This window comes from Trichoderma camerunense (assembly GCF_050948025.1).
Source record: "Trichoderma camerunense strain CBS 138272 chromosome Unknown V8C40scaffold_6, whole genome shotgun sequence".
Taxonomy (NCBI): domain Eukaryota; kingdom Fungi; phylum Ascomycota; class Sordariomycetes; order Hypocreales; family Hypocreaceae; genus Trichoderma; species Trichoderma camerunense.
Window position 1 is genome coordinate 657,714 of NW_028145364.1, and position 15,748 is coordinate 673,461.

At 51.3% G+C, this 15,748-nt stretch overlaps 6 protein-coding genes across 6 annotated transcripts; all 6 read right to left on the reverse strand.

The window, feature by feature from the left end:
- Positions 1-1,350: 1,350 nt before the first annotated feature.
- On the reverse strand, positions 1,351-1,774 carry V8C40DRAFT_240778 (uncharacterized protein). Its single transcript, XM_083214875.1, has one exon. The coding sequence runs from the start codon at positions 1,642-1,644 to the stop codon at positions 1,408-1,410; it is 237 nt and encodes a 78-aa protein (XP_083074813.1). The 5' UTR covers positions 1,645-1,774; the 3' UTR covers positions 1,351-1,407.
- On the reverse strand, positions 1,771-2,733 carry V8C40DRAFT_240780 (uncharacterized protein). Its single transcript, XM_083214876.1, has one exon. It carries the CDS (start codon positions 2,207-2,209, stop codon positions 2,033-2,035), a length of 177 nt encoding a protein of 58 aa, XP_083074814.1. The 5' UTR covers positions 2,210-2,733; the 3' UTR covers positions 1,771-2,032.
- Positions 2,734-5,717: 2,984 nt separating this feature from the next.
- Positions 5,718-7,663, reverse strand: V8C40DRAFT_188471 (uncharacterized protein). Its single transcript, XM_083211833.1, has 2 exons — positions 7,300-7,663; positions 5,718-7,132 (listed from the first exon to the last, which is right to left on the reverse strand). The coding sequence occupies exons 1-2, from the start codon at positions 7,403-7,405 to the stop codon at positions 6,000-6,002; spliced, it is 1,239 nt and encodes a 412-aa protein (XP_083074815.1). The 5' UTR covers positions 7,406-7,663; the 3' UTR covers positions 5,718-5,999.
- A 639-nt stretch (positions 7,664-8,302) lies between these two features.
- On the reverse strand, positions 8,303-9,927 carry V8C40DRAFT_240791 (UMP-CMP kinase). The gene is made up of 2 exons (XM_083214877.1): positions 9,387-9,927; positions 8,303-9,300 (listed from the first exon to the last, which is right to left on the reverse strand). Exons 1-2 carry the CDS (start codon positions 9,625-9,627, stop codon positions 8,633-8,635), a joined length of 909 nt encoding a protein of 302 aa, XP_083074816.1. The 5' UTR covers positions 9,628-9,927; the 3' UTR covers positions 8,303-8,632.
- Positions 9,928-10,169: 242 nt separating this feature from the next.
- V8C40DRAFT_240793 (uncharacterized protein) lies at positions 10,170-12,307 on the reverse strand. Its single transcript, XM_083214878.1, has 2 exons — positions 11,481-12,307; positions 10,170-11,399 (listed from the first exon to the last, which is right to left on the reverse strand). Exons 1-2 carry the CDS (start codon positions 12,047-12,049, stop codon positions 10,670-10,672), a joined length of 1,299 nt encoding a protein of 432 aa, XP_083074817.1. The 5' UTR covers positions 12,050-12,307; the 3' UTR covers positions 10,170-10,669.
- A 239-nt stretch (positions 12,308-12,546) lies between these two features.
- V8C40DRAFT_240794 (kinase-like domain-containing protein) lies at positions 12,547-15,590 on the reverse strand. Its single transcript, XM_083214879.1, has 5 exons — positions 15,409-15,590; positions 14,761-15,322; positions 14,092-14,687; positions 13,649-14,018; positions 12,547-13,575 (listed from the first exon to the last, which is right to left on the reverse strand). Exons 1-5 carry the CDS (start codon positions 15,448-15,450, stop codon positions 13,127-13,129), a joined length of 2,019 nt encoding a protein of 672 aa, XP_083074818.1. The 5' UTR covers positions 15,451-15,590; the 3' UTR covers positions 12,547-13,126.
- Positions 15,591-15,748: the final 158 nt, after the last annotated feature.

Sequence of the window (15,748 nt, forward strand, 5' to 3'; positions counted from 1 at the left end):
GGGAACTGCGGCAGCTCGGCGGGTGAGGTCGAGGTCAAAGGCGCCGGGACCTGGGATCTCGGTCGAGTAAGCAATGAATCAAGGGCGTGCCAGAGTCATTCGAAACAAAGAGGGCGAGGAAGAGGATTGTAGAAGCTGGGATGACTCGGGATCCGACAAGAATAGCGAGAAGAAAAGAACAGGAATAAGAGCAAGAAGAGCAGGGGACAGAGAGCAGGGACAGGGACAAGAACAAGCGCAAGAGGGACACTCTGCCCGTCCGTCTGATTGATCGTGTCGCGGGCACCACACAGAGGCGACAGAAGCAACAACACAGACAGTCGTCAAAGGGGTGCGGGAGTTTGAATTTTGGGAGAAAAATACTAACGTAGTAATTCCAGAGGTGTTTGGACTGCACCACCGCCCGGTGCAAAATGGTCTCGAGGTGAAGAGATGGGGAGGAGAAGACTAGATCTGGGCGGACAGGGGGACAGTTGGAAAAGAGGAGGAGTATATTTCCATCAGCAGGTACCGTCGAAGTAGCAGGTACAATTAGCTCCGGTGCTGGTTGGGGGTCTGCGGTGCTAAGGTCAGGTAGCCGCTGAACTGAGTCGTTCTAGGACTTGGGCCGTTGCGGTCGTCTGCTCCGGGAGGGCAAAAGCTGGAGAGAGAATGAAAATGGCGGGGGAGCATACAGGTACAGGTACTCCTACAACATCAAATCAAATGCACATCTGAACCCTTCACAAGTCCCTGCGCCGGCCCAAGGCACACTGACCAACCGCCGTCTCAGAAAGTACAGACCAGAAGTTAGAAATATTACGATGATCGTCCGGTCTGTGCAACTCCCTTGGCTGCTTGGCCCTCTAAAAATTGCGACTTACGGCCTCAGTGTGCGTGTTAGTGCCCTTTAAGTCTGGGAACATGAGCAGCACTAAAAGCCTCTGAGCCTCGTACCGGTCAAATAGTACCTGGTACCTCAGCTGGTACTCTTTTAGCGGCATCTTGCGCGGAGAGATTGTGTGGCGCTGTGGGCGGCTGCTTTTGGGCGCTTTTCCTTTTGTTCCCTTGCATGCTCGTACAGACAGGATCAGACAGTCCGCTACAATGTATGTACTCGTGTGTGCCTTTACTTGACAAATGTCCCATCGCTTGCACGGATTTGAAATCGCCCAGGCACCGCTACTATGCACTCGTACGAATGACTTGTAAGTCCGGCTTTTTGGAGGCTCTGTGTCAAGGATATGCCTGCAAGGATATACAGCAGATACAAGTTCTGGACCATGTCGGTACTGGTAGGCGTTTGAGCAGACGGCAAGCAAACCATGCTCCTCCAAGGCTGGGGGGTTTCTATCCTAGTCTTTGGCCTCAGCGGCACGTGGATCGTCTTTTTTTTTTTTTTTTTTTTTTTTTTTTTCCCTACCGCTTTCACGCCTTCGCCTTCTCTCGAGCCACGGAAAAAAGAGGAAGAAGGCAAGGGAAATAGCAGATGCAGGTCAGGAGGATGCGATGGGGTGCAGGCGTTGCAGCCAGTGGCCGGTCTGGATTTACACAGATGAGACAAAAAAGCATGGTCTGATCTGGGCAGAAATGCAAGGCCATGATCGGCCAAAAGAGGAGAAACCAACTCCCCAATGGCTCCCAATGGCTCCTTGAGGCGGTCATGTCAAGACGGCACACTACGAGATGGACTAGCCAGACAGGGAGAAAAGGCCTTTGCTAGTGGTCCAAGAAGCTAGGAAGGATTCAAACCCTCTCACCGAACCGTGAGAATACCGAGCTGGCTGGTCTCCCCATTAAAAAGCCGCTCTGGCGTCAATCTTGAACGTGGCGGCAGCGAGCCCATGCACAGCTTTGCTAATAATGGGCCGGCATCCGTGCATTGGTAACTATTCCTGTGAATAGATTATTATTAGTTAGACATCTGTTCTCGTCTTTCTCTTTATCCGTTTTCCTTCTCCTTTCTTTCTCATTTCTATTCCATTTCTTTTCCTGGTCTTATCAAATTTGCCACCCGGACCATTCTGCCGCTTGCATCAGCATGGGTGACCACTCACAAAGCGGGTGGGAAAGAAAAAAAGAAAAAAAAAATTGGGAGAAAAAAAAGAAAAAGAAAACGCCGGGAACCGCAGCAACCCAAGCAAAGAGCTGTCGGATAAGATCCTATTAGCTGCGACCAGTGCCAAAATGGACGGTGTGTGTCATTGGCGCCGTGGTCTGAGATTTGCATTTGAGCTTCCCATCTCCATCTCTCCCTTGCTTCAGCCCAACCACCCCGTCTGCTAATCAGGTGCCAGCATAGACGCCATGGCACGGCTCTAATGCCCGCGAGCTTTCCTTTCTGCCGCTCCTTCGACGTCGGAGGCACGAGGCTCGTATTTTGGGCCTTGTCAGCCGTTGGAAGCGTTTGCCCTCAAGCAGCAGCAGCGTCTCGACCCTTTTCTGACGTGAGGAGGTGGCCGGACTAACAGCAGCTGGGCCTCATAGGGGGACCATCGAGATCCGATATCTTTCAATCAGGCCGAGGGTGTTGCAGCTGCCTAAACATGCCGCGGGCCGCCAGAAACACTTCCGTTGCCCATCCCATCCGCTCTCCGTACTGTGCAGTCTGTACCTTTATCTGGACATGTTTGTGCAAGCCACTTAGTCTGTGGTTGCCATCCATCCAACACGAGTCCTAGCTGGAGATGGGCCGACCTACCTGTTAGCTAGTTAGTGCCCAACTGTTCTGATCTTCAGGGAAGATTGAAGCTGTGCTGGCTTGAATCAGGCATGTGGAACAGCTATCACAGCTACCCGGAGGCCTGTTTAAGTGTCTATTTCGACCTGAAGTTCCCCAAGGGTACTCAATGTTGCATGTACCTCCTTGAGAGATGGCCATTGTCGTTTCTCTAACAGTGCCTACACGTAACGAACTAGTACCTGCGTCTTTCTTTTTATTTGTCTTCATGCCTTCATTTATTTCGTTTCTTTTTTCCTTCTTCATATTCTTCTACTATAACCTGTCAAGCACACTCTCCGTATTCACGCATCTGAATACGTCGCCGATGCTGTGAGATTCAGAGACGAAGATCCCGCCAAACATGAAACACTACAATTAACGGCCAAAGAAGAACACAAAACAACAATACAGATACAGCGCTCATTGATTCATTCTTTAACCAGGTACCAGTACCAGTACCAGTACCAGTACAATGTACGGAATACGGATTACGGAGCACCAGAGTCGCGCTGTCTCCGTTTTTTGTGGAGAGGTCCGCCACAGACGTCATCTAAGCCAGGTAGTTACTAGGTACAAAGTGAAAGGTGCCGCAACAATAGCGGCGGAGAGGAAAAGACGCCAATGGACCCTTTTTACCGTAACGTCAACCGCCAGGATGCCACAAGGGGACTCGCTGACAGGTCTGGAATAGCGCGCGTTTTGTATGGCGGGCTTGCTTTTTGCTGTGTGTCGCTTTCGTTTCTTTTTTGTTTTTTTGCGCCTTTTTCTTGTGGTCCTACTCCGTACAGGGTAGGGGTTCCAGACCAAGAAAATCGCCTACAGCCGTGTCTTGTCTTTCACCAGACAAGACAAGAAAACATCATGTAAACCAGAATGACGGCACGACATGTCAAAATTGCAGGGCAACCAGCACGTGCCATGGACCCTTTTTGTGCTAACGTTAGAGCGGTGATGAAATCTGGGGCGCGTTGATGGAGATGCTCGACGGATTTCTCCATTGGCTCACCCCCAAAAAGTCCTCACGCTGGAGGGCGAAAGTGTCGATCACCACCAAATAAACGCAGAGCCCGTGTTTCATAAACCCGCGACCCAGCAACCTCTCAGCACCCCCAGACGGCCAGGCGCTGATCATGCGGGTTCCCGAAGGATGACGGGCTGCTTTCTGTTTGCTCGACAACCCTTGAATTACCTTACTCGGGGTAGTGAGAGGCCCGGAGAGCCTGTCCCGCCGTTTTAGATGTGGCCTTTTTTTCCCACATGGATGATTATCAGACGGACGACTAACAAGGTACAGTATGTAGTATGGAGGGCACTACGAGTCTGCCGTTGCAAATTATCACCTACAGCCTCCCAGGCGCTGAATCCGCCCCCCGCTTGACAAGGGTCTTTGTCTTTCTTTTCCCGCTGGTCCTCTTCCCTCTTCCCTGCCTCTCATTCCATGCACATATCGTACATGTACATACAGGCAAAGAAGCTGAACATGCAGCTCATTGGCCCTCGCTCTAGTCCTTGGCCCTTGGCATCAGGCAGGCCGCATCTTCGGGCCCGATGCCGAAATCGCCGGTACTTACTCGTAACGTACATACATTGCAAAAATGCCTGCGTTGATGTCGGGCTTTTGGGCACGGGAAAAAAAAAGGAAAAAGGGCTGACGAGGACGGGACTAGGACACTAACACTAACCCTCGCAACGGGTTGCGCATGACCACAGCATAAATGCCTGTACACTTTACAAAAAAGGAAAAGGAAAAATGAGGGGGGAAGGAATTGGGAAAAGGCAAGTTTGGGAGAAGAAAAAGAAAAGAAAATAATACGGAGTGCCCATCGTGAAACCGCCACTCGCCAAGCATTTTGCCTCTCCTCACATGGCCCCCTTGTCTGAGACCTCGTTGTCGTTGACAATTCATTCACACAACCTACCTGGGAAGTACGAGTACTGTTACTACCACCATCTTTAGCAGCAGTACGACTCACCTGCTTGTACTCTTACACTACAGCAGCACGCACAAAAGAAAAACGGGCGTGGCCCAGACTCATCTCCGTGCAACCCCAAGGCTGGCAACAAGTCACAAACTGACAAGTCTCTTGAGGCGACAAAGAGGCCAGAACAAAAAGCCCAAGGCAAAGCCCGGGCCAGTAGGGCGTCGGCAATCCACCGACTCGGTGAGAATACCCTGGTCGAAATGGGACGCCACTCCATGTGTGTGTGTGCAAGTGTGTGTTGTTTGCCGAGCCAAAGAGCCAAAGGCAGTAGCAGCCCAATGGGCATCCATGGAGGTTTGTCGAAAAATCATCCAGTCACTTTTTTTTAGCCATTCTGCAGTTTCGGATAAGGCAGCAGTCAAGTGCGTGTTTATCAGTTATGCGTTGTGAGTGTATGTATGTAATATGTATCCTTGATCCCTGCGCTGATTTGCTTCGACTTTGCCTTATTTTGTTTTTGTTTTTTGTTGCTCAGGCACGGAATCTGCTTCACCATCAGGTATCTAGATCTGCGTTTCGTATACTTCCGTAGACGGGAAGAGAGTGGCAATTCGCATTTGTATACTACTTCCGTAGACGGAACAGAGTGGCAATGAGCATTGTATGTATGCCGAATCCAGCATTGTACTGGCCAAGATATGCACCCCCGTCCCATCTTCTCCCGAAGGGGAGACGCCCCGGCGGTGGCTTTCCAAACCCCGTACACCACAATAGAAAGACTCCTTTGGGCTTAACGGCTTCGATAGTTTCATGTACAGGTATAGCCTTAGGCGAGTAGGATTGCTTCCTACCCCTTGCGGCCGACAGTATAAGCTTTACCAGGATCGTGAGGCTGCAACGCGCGGCAGTTGGAAATGGAGTTAAGGAGTATTGCTTGTTAGAAGGGTATTGGGGGAAGATAACGACTCAAATCACCATGGCTCATCCAACTGACTGATTTGAACTTATACAATTTTACTCCTTAATGCCGACGGCTCTTCCTACATGCTCTGGGCAGGCTTGCGCTCTATATGGGAGATAGCGCCATGCAGGAACAAGCTCCTGTAGTCTTGAAATCGCCGTCGTAGAAACCACATGCTGTTGTAAGGGAACGAAAGTCAGGGCAAACAACAGACTGGGGCACTCTTGACCTCAAAGCGCAAAATAGAAAGGAGACATTGCTTCCCATTCAAAAAGTATAAAAAAGGAATTTGCTCATTTTCAACGCTAGATATCGTGAAAAGACCTGACATGACATGGTATTGTGATAATTTGACACAAAGCCCAAATACACACCCGAAACTCCGAAATGCCCAAAGGAAAGAAGAGGATCAATGTCAGTTGTCCTCGTACATCTTCATTAAGCTGGCCTTGATATTCGTAATCTGGCCGTTCAAAGACTGCTTTTCATTCTCGAGCACCGCAATGCGCTCCTGCAACCTCACAATCTTAATCTTCTTTTCGTCGAGGGCTGCCCGAGCAGAGTCTCTACCCATGGCGATGCCTCTAGTCCGTCGAGTGGACGTGGCGAGAATGTTGCGAACAGACTCGAGGACGGACGGCTTGACGGATTCTGTTTGGAGAAGATTCATGACTTGCTCCGTAGTATCGTCGCTGCCCTCCCTCTCGTCATCGTCATTCAGCTGAGTAGCCGTCATTGCCGACGAAGGGACAGTCGGAGGAGGAGCATCCATGCTGCTGGGAGGAGTCGTCTGTTGCGTGCTAGTTGGCGAGGATTGAGCGTCTTTGCTCTTGGTCGGCGCAGGAGGAAACGCCTCTGGTTCTTCAAAGGACACAGATTTGGAGCGCTTGGAGCTCTGTGCCTGGGGAAAGAGAGTGCGGGCGACGGGCCGTGACGAAGAGGCGACAACGTCATCTTGGCCATCAGCTGCCTTGAGGTCGTCGTAGGCCTGCGAGCGGATAAACTTCTCGACGCTCTTATCCGTCATGTCGGCAAGCTGCCGCTCTTCATCCGAGCCCAGATCGTCAAAGTCGTCTTCTGCAAAAACATCATATTTGCGCTTGGCACCAGTGCTAGGGCCAGGAGTAAGAGGCTCATAGCCAGCAGAGCCAGTGTCAACTGCTTTGCCCTTGCCCTTGCCCTTGTCTGATGCCGTCTCCGCCTCTGGCTGTGACGAGCTCACTCGCTGAGGAGGCTTCGCATCCTCTCCTTCGTCATCCATCTCTCCGGTCAACAAGTTCCCGGGATCGCTCCGCCGTCTGTCTCTTCCCAGAATCTCGAACCCAATGTCCGTGAGGCGGGTCTGCGTGAAGGACGGCTGCTTCGACGGGGTAGCACCCGAGCGGTCACCAAAAAGACTAATTTCTCGCAGCTTCGCCTCTTCAAACCAAAGAAAAAAACCGCACCCGTGCGGACCACGAAGAGGGCAAGCCCAGAACCATCTACCCACGTTGGGAGTGTCTGCTGTGACGGCGCGCGGGACGGCCTTTGCGCGCGGGTCACAATTGCCTAGATGTAGAGAGTCATGTGTGAGCTTGCTTGAGCGCTTTCAATGTTTCGTTGTTAAGTCTCAAGTGAGACGCAATATATAAGATAGAGGTGATCATGGGATTTGGATGAAGCGGTGTGGTCATGGACAGAGAGGAGAAGGAAGAAGTAGAGGAGAGACAACATACACCACCACTCGTTCTGTTGCCAAAGTCCCTTAAGCCTCCGCTTTTCGGAAGACGGTGTCGAAGGATAGACGTTATGATAGCGATTGCTTGAAGGTGTCGTCGCCATGGGAGCGCGAGAGGCTCTGAGGATTGGTTAGGATTGACGCCAACCCAAGACTCTTTCGACCGAACACAGCTCGTCCAAAACCAGATCCAAAGTGAGCTTGCAGCGCACTCGAGATGCCGCCAATAAATCGACCACCAAAAAACAAAAAATGAGCAAAAAAGGCTAAAAAGACGGTCGCTAGATCAAAAATACGAGGCCGTGCCGCAATCTGCACGGACGCTTCTCTCATAAACCCATAAGAACGTTGCTTTTCCACGTGGGAAATGTCATGGAAGATGATGTACGAAGTATGGAGTAAGTGTTAACCTAAAGTTCGAGCATGGAGAACTAGGCGGTTTTTGACAGCGGGAAGGACGTTGGATCCCCAGACCACTTAAACCTTCCCATGCCCTACTAGGTAGCTCTGGGGGGATCTGGCGGCACTATCCTGCGCTGGCTAAACTTAACAGCATCTACAGCGCTGCCTCTTCATTCTGCCTACATATCCATAACATCAGTAGGTAGTAGTACACATGTATGCTTCAAGATGCCCAACATACATTTTTATCCAGCTATCTCGACAAGATCTTGATTTTGTTGGCTGATCCATCATGTGTTTCGTGTGTGCGCCTCTCTCTCAAAAGAGCGAGGCTGGGGGGAAGCGCTTCGAACCCCGTTTTGATTCGACCGCCTGCCGAAAGCTGAACATCCTTTATGGCTCGCGCGTGCATTTATCGCAAGGGAGCCTGGTTTTTAATGCGGGATTCTGCCTTGCCGGGGCTTTGCCTTGCCGTCTGCTGTGTTCTGTGCTCGTAGATCATGAACACATGACGATACAACTTTCATCTTCTGTAGGATTCCCAAAACACAAGAGGCGGAAGGAAGAAATACTCTCCCTAATGCTGGCACATACACGATGATAACAAGTGCTATTTTATACTCTACATGATAATATTTGACGAGGTGGATATCAGCTCCAGGTCTATAGCCAGCCATAATGGCAGTAATAATAATAATGATAATAAAATGCCGTCGATCGGCTGTAGTACAAGAATCCCAATCATTTTCTACCTTGCTCCCCTCCCATCCCGCAGTCTATCATAAGATGTGCGCTGTCTTTAACCCCTCTCCCAACCCAAACAAAAAACACCAATTCTATAAATCCCATCGTCGCATCATCCCTGCAACCGCCCCTCCCCCTCCCCCTCATCCCACATCTTGTACCCTGGTCAAGAATTCTTGGCCCCTCTAAGAAGAAGCCAGCTTCTCTGTAAGAAGCTTGTTCGTAGTCTTAAACACGTTTTCGGGAGTAGGCGTGGCATCAACCTTGATGACCTTGCCCTCGCCCTCGTAAAAGTTTACAACGGGCATGCTCGTCTCGATAAATGTGCGGAAGCGCTTGCGGATGCTCTCAGCATTGTCGTCAGTCCGGCCGCTCGTCTTGCCACGCTCCAGCAGGCGCTCCTCCATCACCTTCTCGGGGCAGTCGAAGAACAGGACGAGCTTGGCGGGGCAGACGGCCTCCTCAAACTTGTGCGCCTGGTCCATCTTGCGAGGGAAGCCGTCGATGAGGAAGCGGCCCTTGGTGGTGCCCTTCTGGCGGAGGGCGTCGGTCATGGCGTTCTCGAGCAGCTTGATGGTCACTTCCATGGGGACGATGAGGCCGTCCTTGATGTAGTCCTTGATCAATTGGCCAAACTGGGAGCCGGGTCGGTTCTGCTCCTCGCGCAAGAGGTCGCCGGCGGAGAGATGGGTGAAGCCCTGCTCGGCAACAAGCCTGGCGCATTGCGTGCCCTTTCCGGCACCCGGACCGCCGAGCACAAAGACGACAGTCACATCAGCGGGATCAAAGACCGGCGTGGTCTGGGAAAGCTGCGCAGCAGGTGCGGCAACTTCGGTCGCGGGAGGAGGCATGTCTTCACGTAGCAATAAAAAAAAGCAATTGTCAGCAACCAAGAAACAAAGGTCCGGATCCGTGGCTCATGGAACTACCATCACTCACTTTTGACACGAGTGTTTGCCAGTTGAATATATCCCGCCGTACCCAATCCAATAAGCGCAAGAAAAGGCCAGAACTTGATTTGCGATCCGCCGGTGCGAGGTTCTTGCGAGGAGTAAAAGCGTTGTTGGCGGAAGACGCGAGACTTGTAAAGCGGTGACGTGCAAGATGTTGCGCGTGTGGAGACGGATTTGCCTAGGGTGCGGTTGGCGAGGCGCAACGAGGTCGACATGCGGGAGGCCATTGGTTCGTTTTTGGGATCTTTTGATCGTTTGTGTCAGGTGTCCGATCCGTAGGTACAGTAGTCCGGAGGTTTCGTCTTGGTGGGCTGATGCCAGCAGCTGTTGTGTTGTCCCAAAGGTTGAAGCGTGCAAAGTCCAGGTGATCAACTAAAAGTAAAAGTGCGTCTTAGTGAGAAACAATGGTGAGCTGTAAAGAGAGAAAGAATGGAATGAAGAAAGGAGAAGTAGAAAAGCCAATTGACTTTGAAAAGTAAAGACACCCTGTATATGTACCTTATTATAATATCGAACAGGAAACAATTACAGAAGTCTATGCAATGAGCAGATTGGAGGCATGGCAAATTACCCCCCCAAATGGCAGGACGCGACGTCACGTGATGCGTTCAGGGGGAAATGGGCATTTCATCAACTCCTGATTATCGATACAGTTGAGCCTTGTTTGTTTATTGAGTTGAGCATTACTCTCGACGTACTATATTTCGTAAAGTAACTATCAACAACATGCTGAGTATTGCTAAACAATAACTGCGAGAGTTCTTTAGCTCTTTGTCAAATCTGTTCTCGCAAAACCTATATTCTCTCTGGGTCTTGTTATAGTAAACTCAAAACTCCATATATAAATACAATATTACTTCATATAATAATATTAATCCACTTTGACAAGGGGCAGATATTGCTAGGTATCTATCCGGCAGTAGAACAGTCTAGCCTACGTCAAACTCCAAAATCAATCCGATTCTTTTCATGTTTTAAGTATTTTTTTCTCTTTCGGAATTCTATTGTACCGATAGCTTTTTTCCCCCTCCTAGGCTCGTAATACTAGGAAAGTCTAACAAAAACATCATATGCTAAACCGGCTACGCCATTCGCAATATCCTCCGGCTCGTGATATCGGATTCCCAGCGATGTACTATTAACACAAACGATCAAATATCTCCCTCCCATGCCAGAAAACCCCCAGTCCTTTGATTTTTCTCTGTTGTAGCCCTCTCCTTTCAGTTTCTGGCTGTCCTATGTTCGATTCAGTTCTGTACCACCAACGCTTTAGTCGTCGTTATCTGTCCTCTCGCGCTGTGGCTGTCTTCGTCGTCCGCCCTCCTGGCCTCCGGTGCTGGCGTTAGCCAACTTTCGCTCCAGCTCCTGGATCTCGCGCGCCTTGGCGGCCTTTGCGTTGGCCTGCTCCTGCTGCAAAACGCCGAGGACGTTCTGCAGGGTTGATCGCCAGTGGTCGACACGGGTGGCCAGCTCCTGGTACTGCTTCTGACCGAACACACGGTAGGTGACCTTGTGGACAAGGAACATCTGGCGCTGCTGTGACAGCTTGCCCTCGACGAGACCAGCTCGGATAACATCAATGGCCCATGTCTCAATCTCCTCCGAGGGAATCTGGAGTGCCTTGGTGATCTTGGCATACTCAACCTCGCGGCTGGGGGTAGCGGCAGCCAGGCTGGCAAAGGTAAGGAGCCTCATCTTGCGGTACAGCTTCTCGCCGTCCAGCTTCTGCTCCTCAACCCAGCCCTTATGCTCGTCGTTGAAGTCGTTGTAGTCCTCAAGGTCCTGCTCGGCAAAGATATCGAGAAGCTGGGAGTAGACGGGGTGAGAGTCGCTGAGTGCCTGCACGCTGGGGATAGCGCGAAGGTCCTGGAAAAGGTAGTGGGTGTTGGAGGCAATGGCCATCTTGAGGGCGCGGAGAGACAGCTTCTGGGCATCTTCGGAGCCAACACCCTCGCCATCAAAGGTCCGGAGAGCCTTAAGGATGAACTCGTAGGCAGTGCTAAATAGGGACACCATAGTCAGCATACCGTGTTCCGCAATAGTGATTTGGGGCAACAATGTGGTTTTCTTCTTTTCTTACTTTTCTTCTCCAGACTCGAGGGCAACATCAGCCACGTCCTCGTAAATCTTCCTCTCCATGGCGGCATCAGTTCCCCATGACGCAATCCATTCCGGTAGCTTCTCCAGGTAAGTCCGCAGGCCATCAAACAAGCTGTGTGCCTTGAGGAACTTGAGGATCTCCATGAAGACTCGCGCGCGGACGGGGTCATTGGGCTCAAGGAGGTTGAAAATGGTGACGAGCGCATTCAGCGCTAGGCCGGCGCCGTGGACGGGCGAGCTGATGACAGGCTTGGAGAGGTTGGCGCAGAGGGTGGGCAGCAGCTTCTTGGGGTCGGAAGACTGCATGGCGAGGTGGATCATCAGGTTCGAGGCGGCAGTGAACTCCTTCTCGGGAACGGTGCTGAGGGCGCTCGAGGCCGCGACCAGCTTTGACAGAACCTCCTCCTTAGGAACCTCCTTGTCGCCGCTCAGGAGCTGCTTGGCATCCTCAGACTTGAGGTACTCAGCCATCTCCCGGGCAAGATCCTCGAAGGATCCATCGACAAATAGCAGCTGGGGCTGCGGCCCGTTGGTTGTGGCGCCCGGCATTTTGCCTCTTGTTTTTTTCTCGTCCTTCTTTCTCTGTCCAAACACCGGATACAACTGTCGGTTCGCTCGCGTGAGGTTCTCGTTCTCGATCTCGTCGTCCCGTCTCGGCTTGGTGATGAGCCTTGGATCCTGCGATCGAATGAGGGCGAGAGGGCGAGCGGGGGCGTGGACGTAGGCGTGGGCGTGGCACTGGACAACCGCAAAATGTGAAGTTGAGCGTCTTTGACAGGGTCGGCGCCTGAATAGCCCTGTGGTGGGGTCAGCCGTTTTTCTCCCTCCTTTCTCTGTGGTCAATCTCAATCCGACAATGCCCACCCCGCCGATTTTTCTGCCGCTCTCAAAGTGTGGGAGCTAAGCGAGGGCGGTGACGCTACAGTGGTGGTGACCATGTGATGTATCACGTGCAATTTGATCTTAACAATGTGAAGGCAAGATATGTATGAAGCAGTGGACAAAATAAGCGGGACTGCAAACTGACAAGGAAGATGAATACATATCCTAGATGGGAAAGTAATTTTTGCTTGATCTCCATCCGTATCTCCTAAATCTATTTATATCTCCGTAATCTATTAATATGGATAGCATTTAAAAGTTACTTTATTCGCTACATTGACGTACATTTACGTTTGAAATGTACTATCCATCAGTAGTCGTATATGCAACGTCCCAGCCTAAAGGCCATATGATGCAAGATGCTGTTATTTGTTATCGCTATTATAGATACTCGTTGCCCTAACGCAAATCTTTTTTTCCTGGCTCACGAGGCCAGAAGAGGACCCTTCCCAAGGCCCAAAGGAGACAGCTGGTCTCCGTTACAGCCCCCCAAACGTATCATGCAGTCCGCATATCCCAACGAAAGAAAGACAAGCGCAACATTAAGATGGAAAAACAGCAATCGCAATAAAGGGAAAAATAAAAAAAGAAAGGAAAAAAAAGATCCGGACCAAATCTCCCATACCAAAGACCACACCGACTTGCCAGTTCTATATGTACATGTAAAGACTCCGATGATTGACTGAAACAATCAGCCAGAGCAGAGAATGCTCGTTGTTGCCAACTAAAAGATCATCACTTCGTTTATTTGCCGTTTGGTTTACCTGCTGCCTTCTTATTCGTAGCAATGTCACCAGCGGGGTAGATGCTCCCGGTGTCGTCGCCGAATAGCTGCTGGTCTCCCTTGCCGCCCATTTCCATGAACTCGTCAGGTGCTCGCTGGTGTGCCGGCCCGGCTTCATGAGGCGCATTTGCCGTACGGTGTTTGTTCTTAGAAAACACCTTGATAGGGGTTCCCTTGCTTCCGCCGTCTATCTCAGCAGCAATCGACACAGAGTTAAGTGTCGCCAGTAGGGTTCTCTCTCTAACAGGGGCTCGGCGGTTAACTTCCAATCCCTCGATACCACCCACGAGCCCTCCGGTGCTGTCATTTACGGCCGGTGCACCAGCTGTGAGCCATGGGTGTTTCAGACACTGGTCGATAGTGTAACGACGTTCCGGATCCACGATCAGCATGCAATCGATCAAGTCAACTATGAGCATTCAGTTAGCACATGACGGGGACTCTTAAAATAGATGTTATAGTTGGAACAGTTGAGTACTCACGGGCTGGATCACCAACAGAGTCCCAGTAAGGCGATGGATAGTCAAACCGGCCGCTCTTGATTTGCTGAGAGAGTGTGAAAGGGAAGTCTCGTGAAAAAAGCTCATCCGAGAAAGGCGGGAAACCACATAGGCAAATGTACAGCACAACGCCGAGAGACCAAATGTCAACGGCTTTGGTGTACTTTCGATTCTTAGTATCGGCCAAGATTTCCGGGGCGACATAGCTGGGAGTTCCGCAAAGCGTTGTTGTAAATGATTCTTCTCCGATAATCTTTGCCAATCCGAAATCGGCCAGCTTCACATGCAGATTTTGGTCCACAAGCAGGATATTCTCTGGCTTAATATCTCGGTGTACAATGTTACGATCATGCTAGTAGAGGAAGGGCGTTAGAAGCATGCTTTGATGACAAGGAAAGCATATTATAAAAGCACAGGAACCTTACCAAATATTTGATGCCCTGGAAGAGTTGAAGGAACAGTTTCCTCGACTCGTCTTCGCTGAGCTTCTGCTTCCTGACAATGTAGTTAAACAGCTCGCCTTCGGGAGCAAGCTCCAGGACCAAGTAAACGTGGTCGCGCTCAGTGAAGGTATCTTTGAGGCAAAGAACATTGGGGTGGCTGACGCCCATCAAAACGCCAATCTCCTGCTGCAGGCCTTCGGTCTTAGACTTGTCCTCCTTGGCGCCGGGATGCTTGGTGAAGATCTTGACGGCATATCGCTTGCCAGTTGATTTCTCTACGCACAGATAAACCTCTGCGAAGTGGCCCTTTCCGAGCTTTTCCATGAGCGTGTACTGTTGTGAAAACGCGCTCGTTTGCCGGCTCTGAGGATATCTGAAGACAAATCTTGCTTTGCCGTGAACGGCAATTTCATCCTGGTCCTCCAGTTCGCGACGCTGGTTGCGCCCGACGAGAGCCTCGTTGACATACGTTCCATTGCTCGACACGTCTTCTACAACTGCTACGGTATCTGTCCCGACGTTTTCCGCGAAAATAAGGCAGTGTCGGTTGGAAACGACTCCTTCGCTGACAACCACGTCTACCAACTATTCGTTAGCATTGGCTGGTCTCCACATCAAAGCTAGGCACCAGTCTCATCAGGTATATCTTACCACACTCGGGGTGACGTCCAATCAGATACCCTCCAGCTGCAACACCCTTTACTTTGGTCTTCTCATATGCCTCTTCTTCCTTCACGGCCGATGACTCCTTGTTGTCTTGCCCTGCGCCGTCTGCGGCAGCTTCCACGGTATCAGGAAGGGGACATGAGACGCGTTTTTTGAGCACCAAAGGCTTGTCGCCATATTTAGGGTCCAGAGGGACTAGATAACCCCAGACACCTTCCTTGATCTCGTCCACAACGTCGTCAGAGAAAGCCGGGTGCCGGTCGATGAACTGGCTGAGCGGCTGCGTGTCCTGCGGCGGAGACGACAGCGCCTGGCTCTGGCCCAAGCTATCGGGAGCCTTCCTGGGAGTGAGCTCATCGGCCACGGCTACGGGAGGAGTCGCCGTGTGCTCCTTGGGAAGCTCGGTCGAGCCGTCGGTGGCATTGTTTGTGACGGGCGACGGCAGCTGATGCTCGCGCGACACGGGAGTCTTGTCCGGGTCGGCGTGGGCCAAGCGGTCGGACCTACGGGGCTTCTTGGAGTCTGTACCATCTTCCGGCAGCGAGCCCTGCGAGAGCGAGGTTAGCAACGATGCCAATGGATCACGAAGAGTTGCCGGTGCAGTGACGGGGCGTCGGCGGCCAGAGGACATACGCGAGGCCGTTTCAATTGGCTCTTTTCGCTTCGGTGCGCCATGGTCCTCCGAAGCGCTGATCGGAGGCGCCGAATATTGGCTGTTGATAATCCTCAGGCGAGGGGGATTCACTGATGTTTGAATACTGCTGGTGGTTGGGCGATGCTTGTTCCTCGTATACCTAATATTACCGTGAATAATATGTCCAGGATGTGAGAAACTGGGCTGGGAGCCTAGAAGGGAAGCACTTTGTCACTGCACTTGGGACCCGCTACAGCACCTGGTGAGACACTGAGACACCTTCTGGTAGCGGTACCTGTCCGATGGGAAGTGGCACGGGAGATGAGAAGTAAGAGGTAC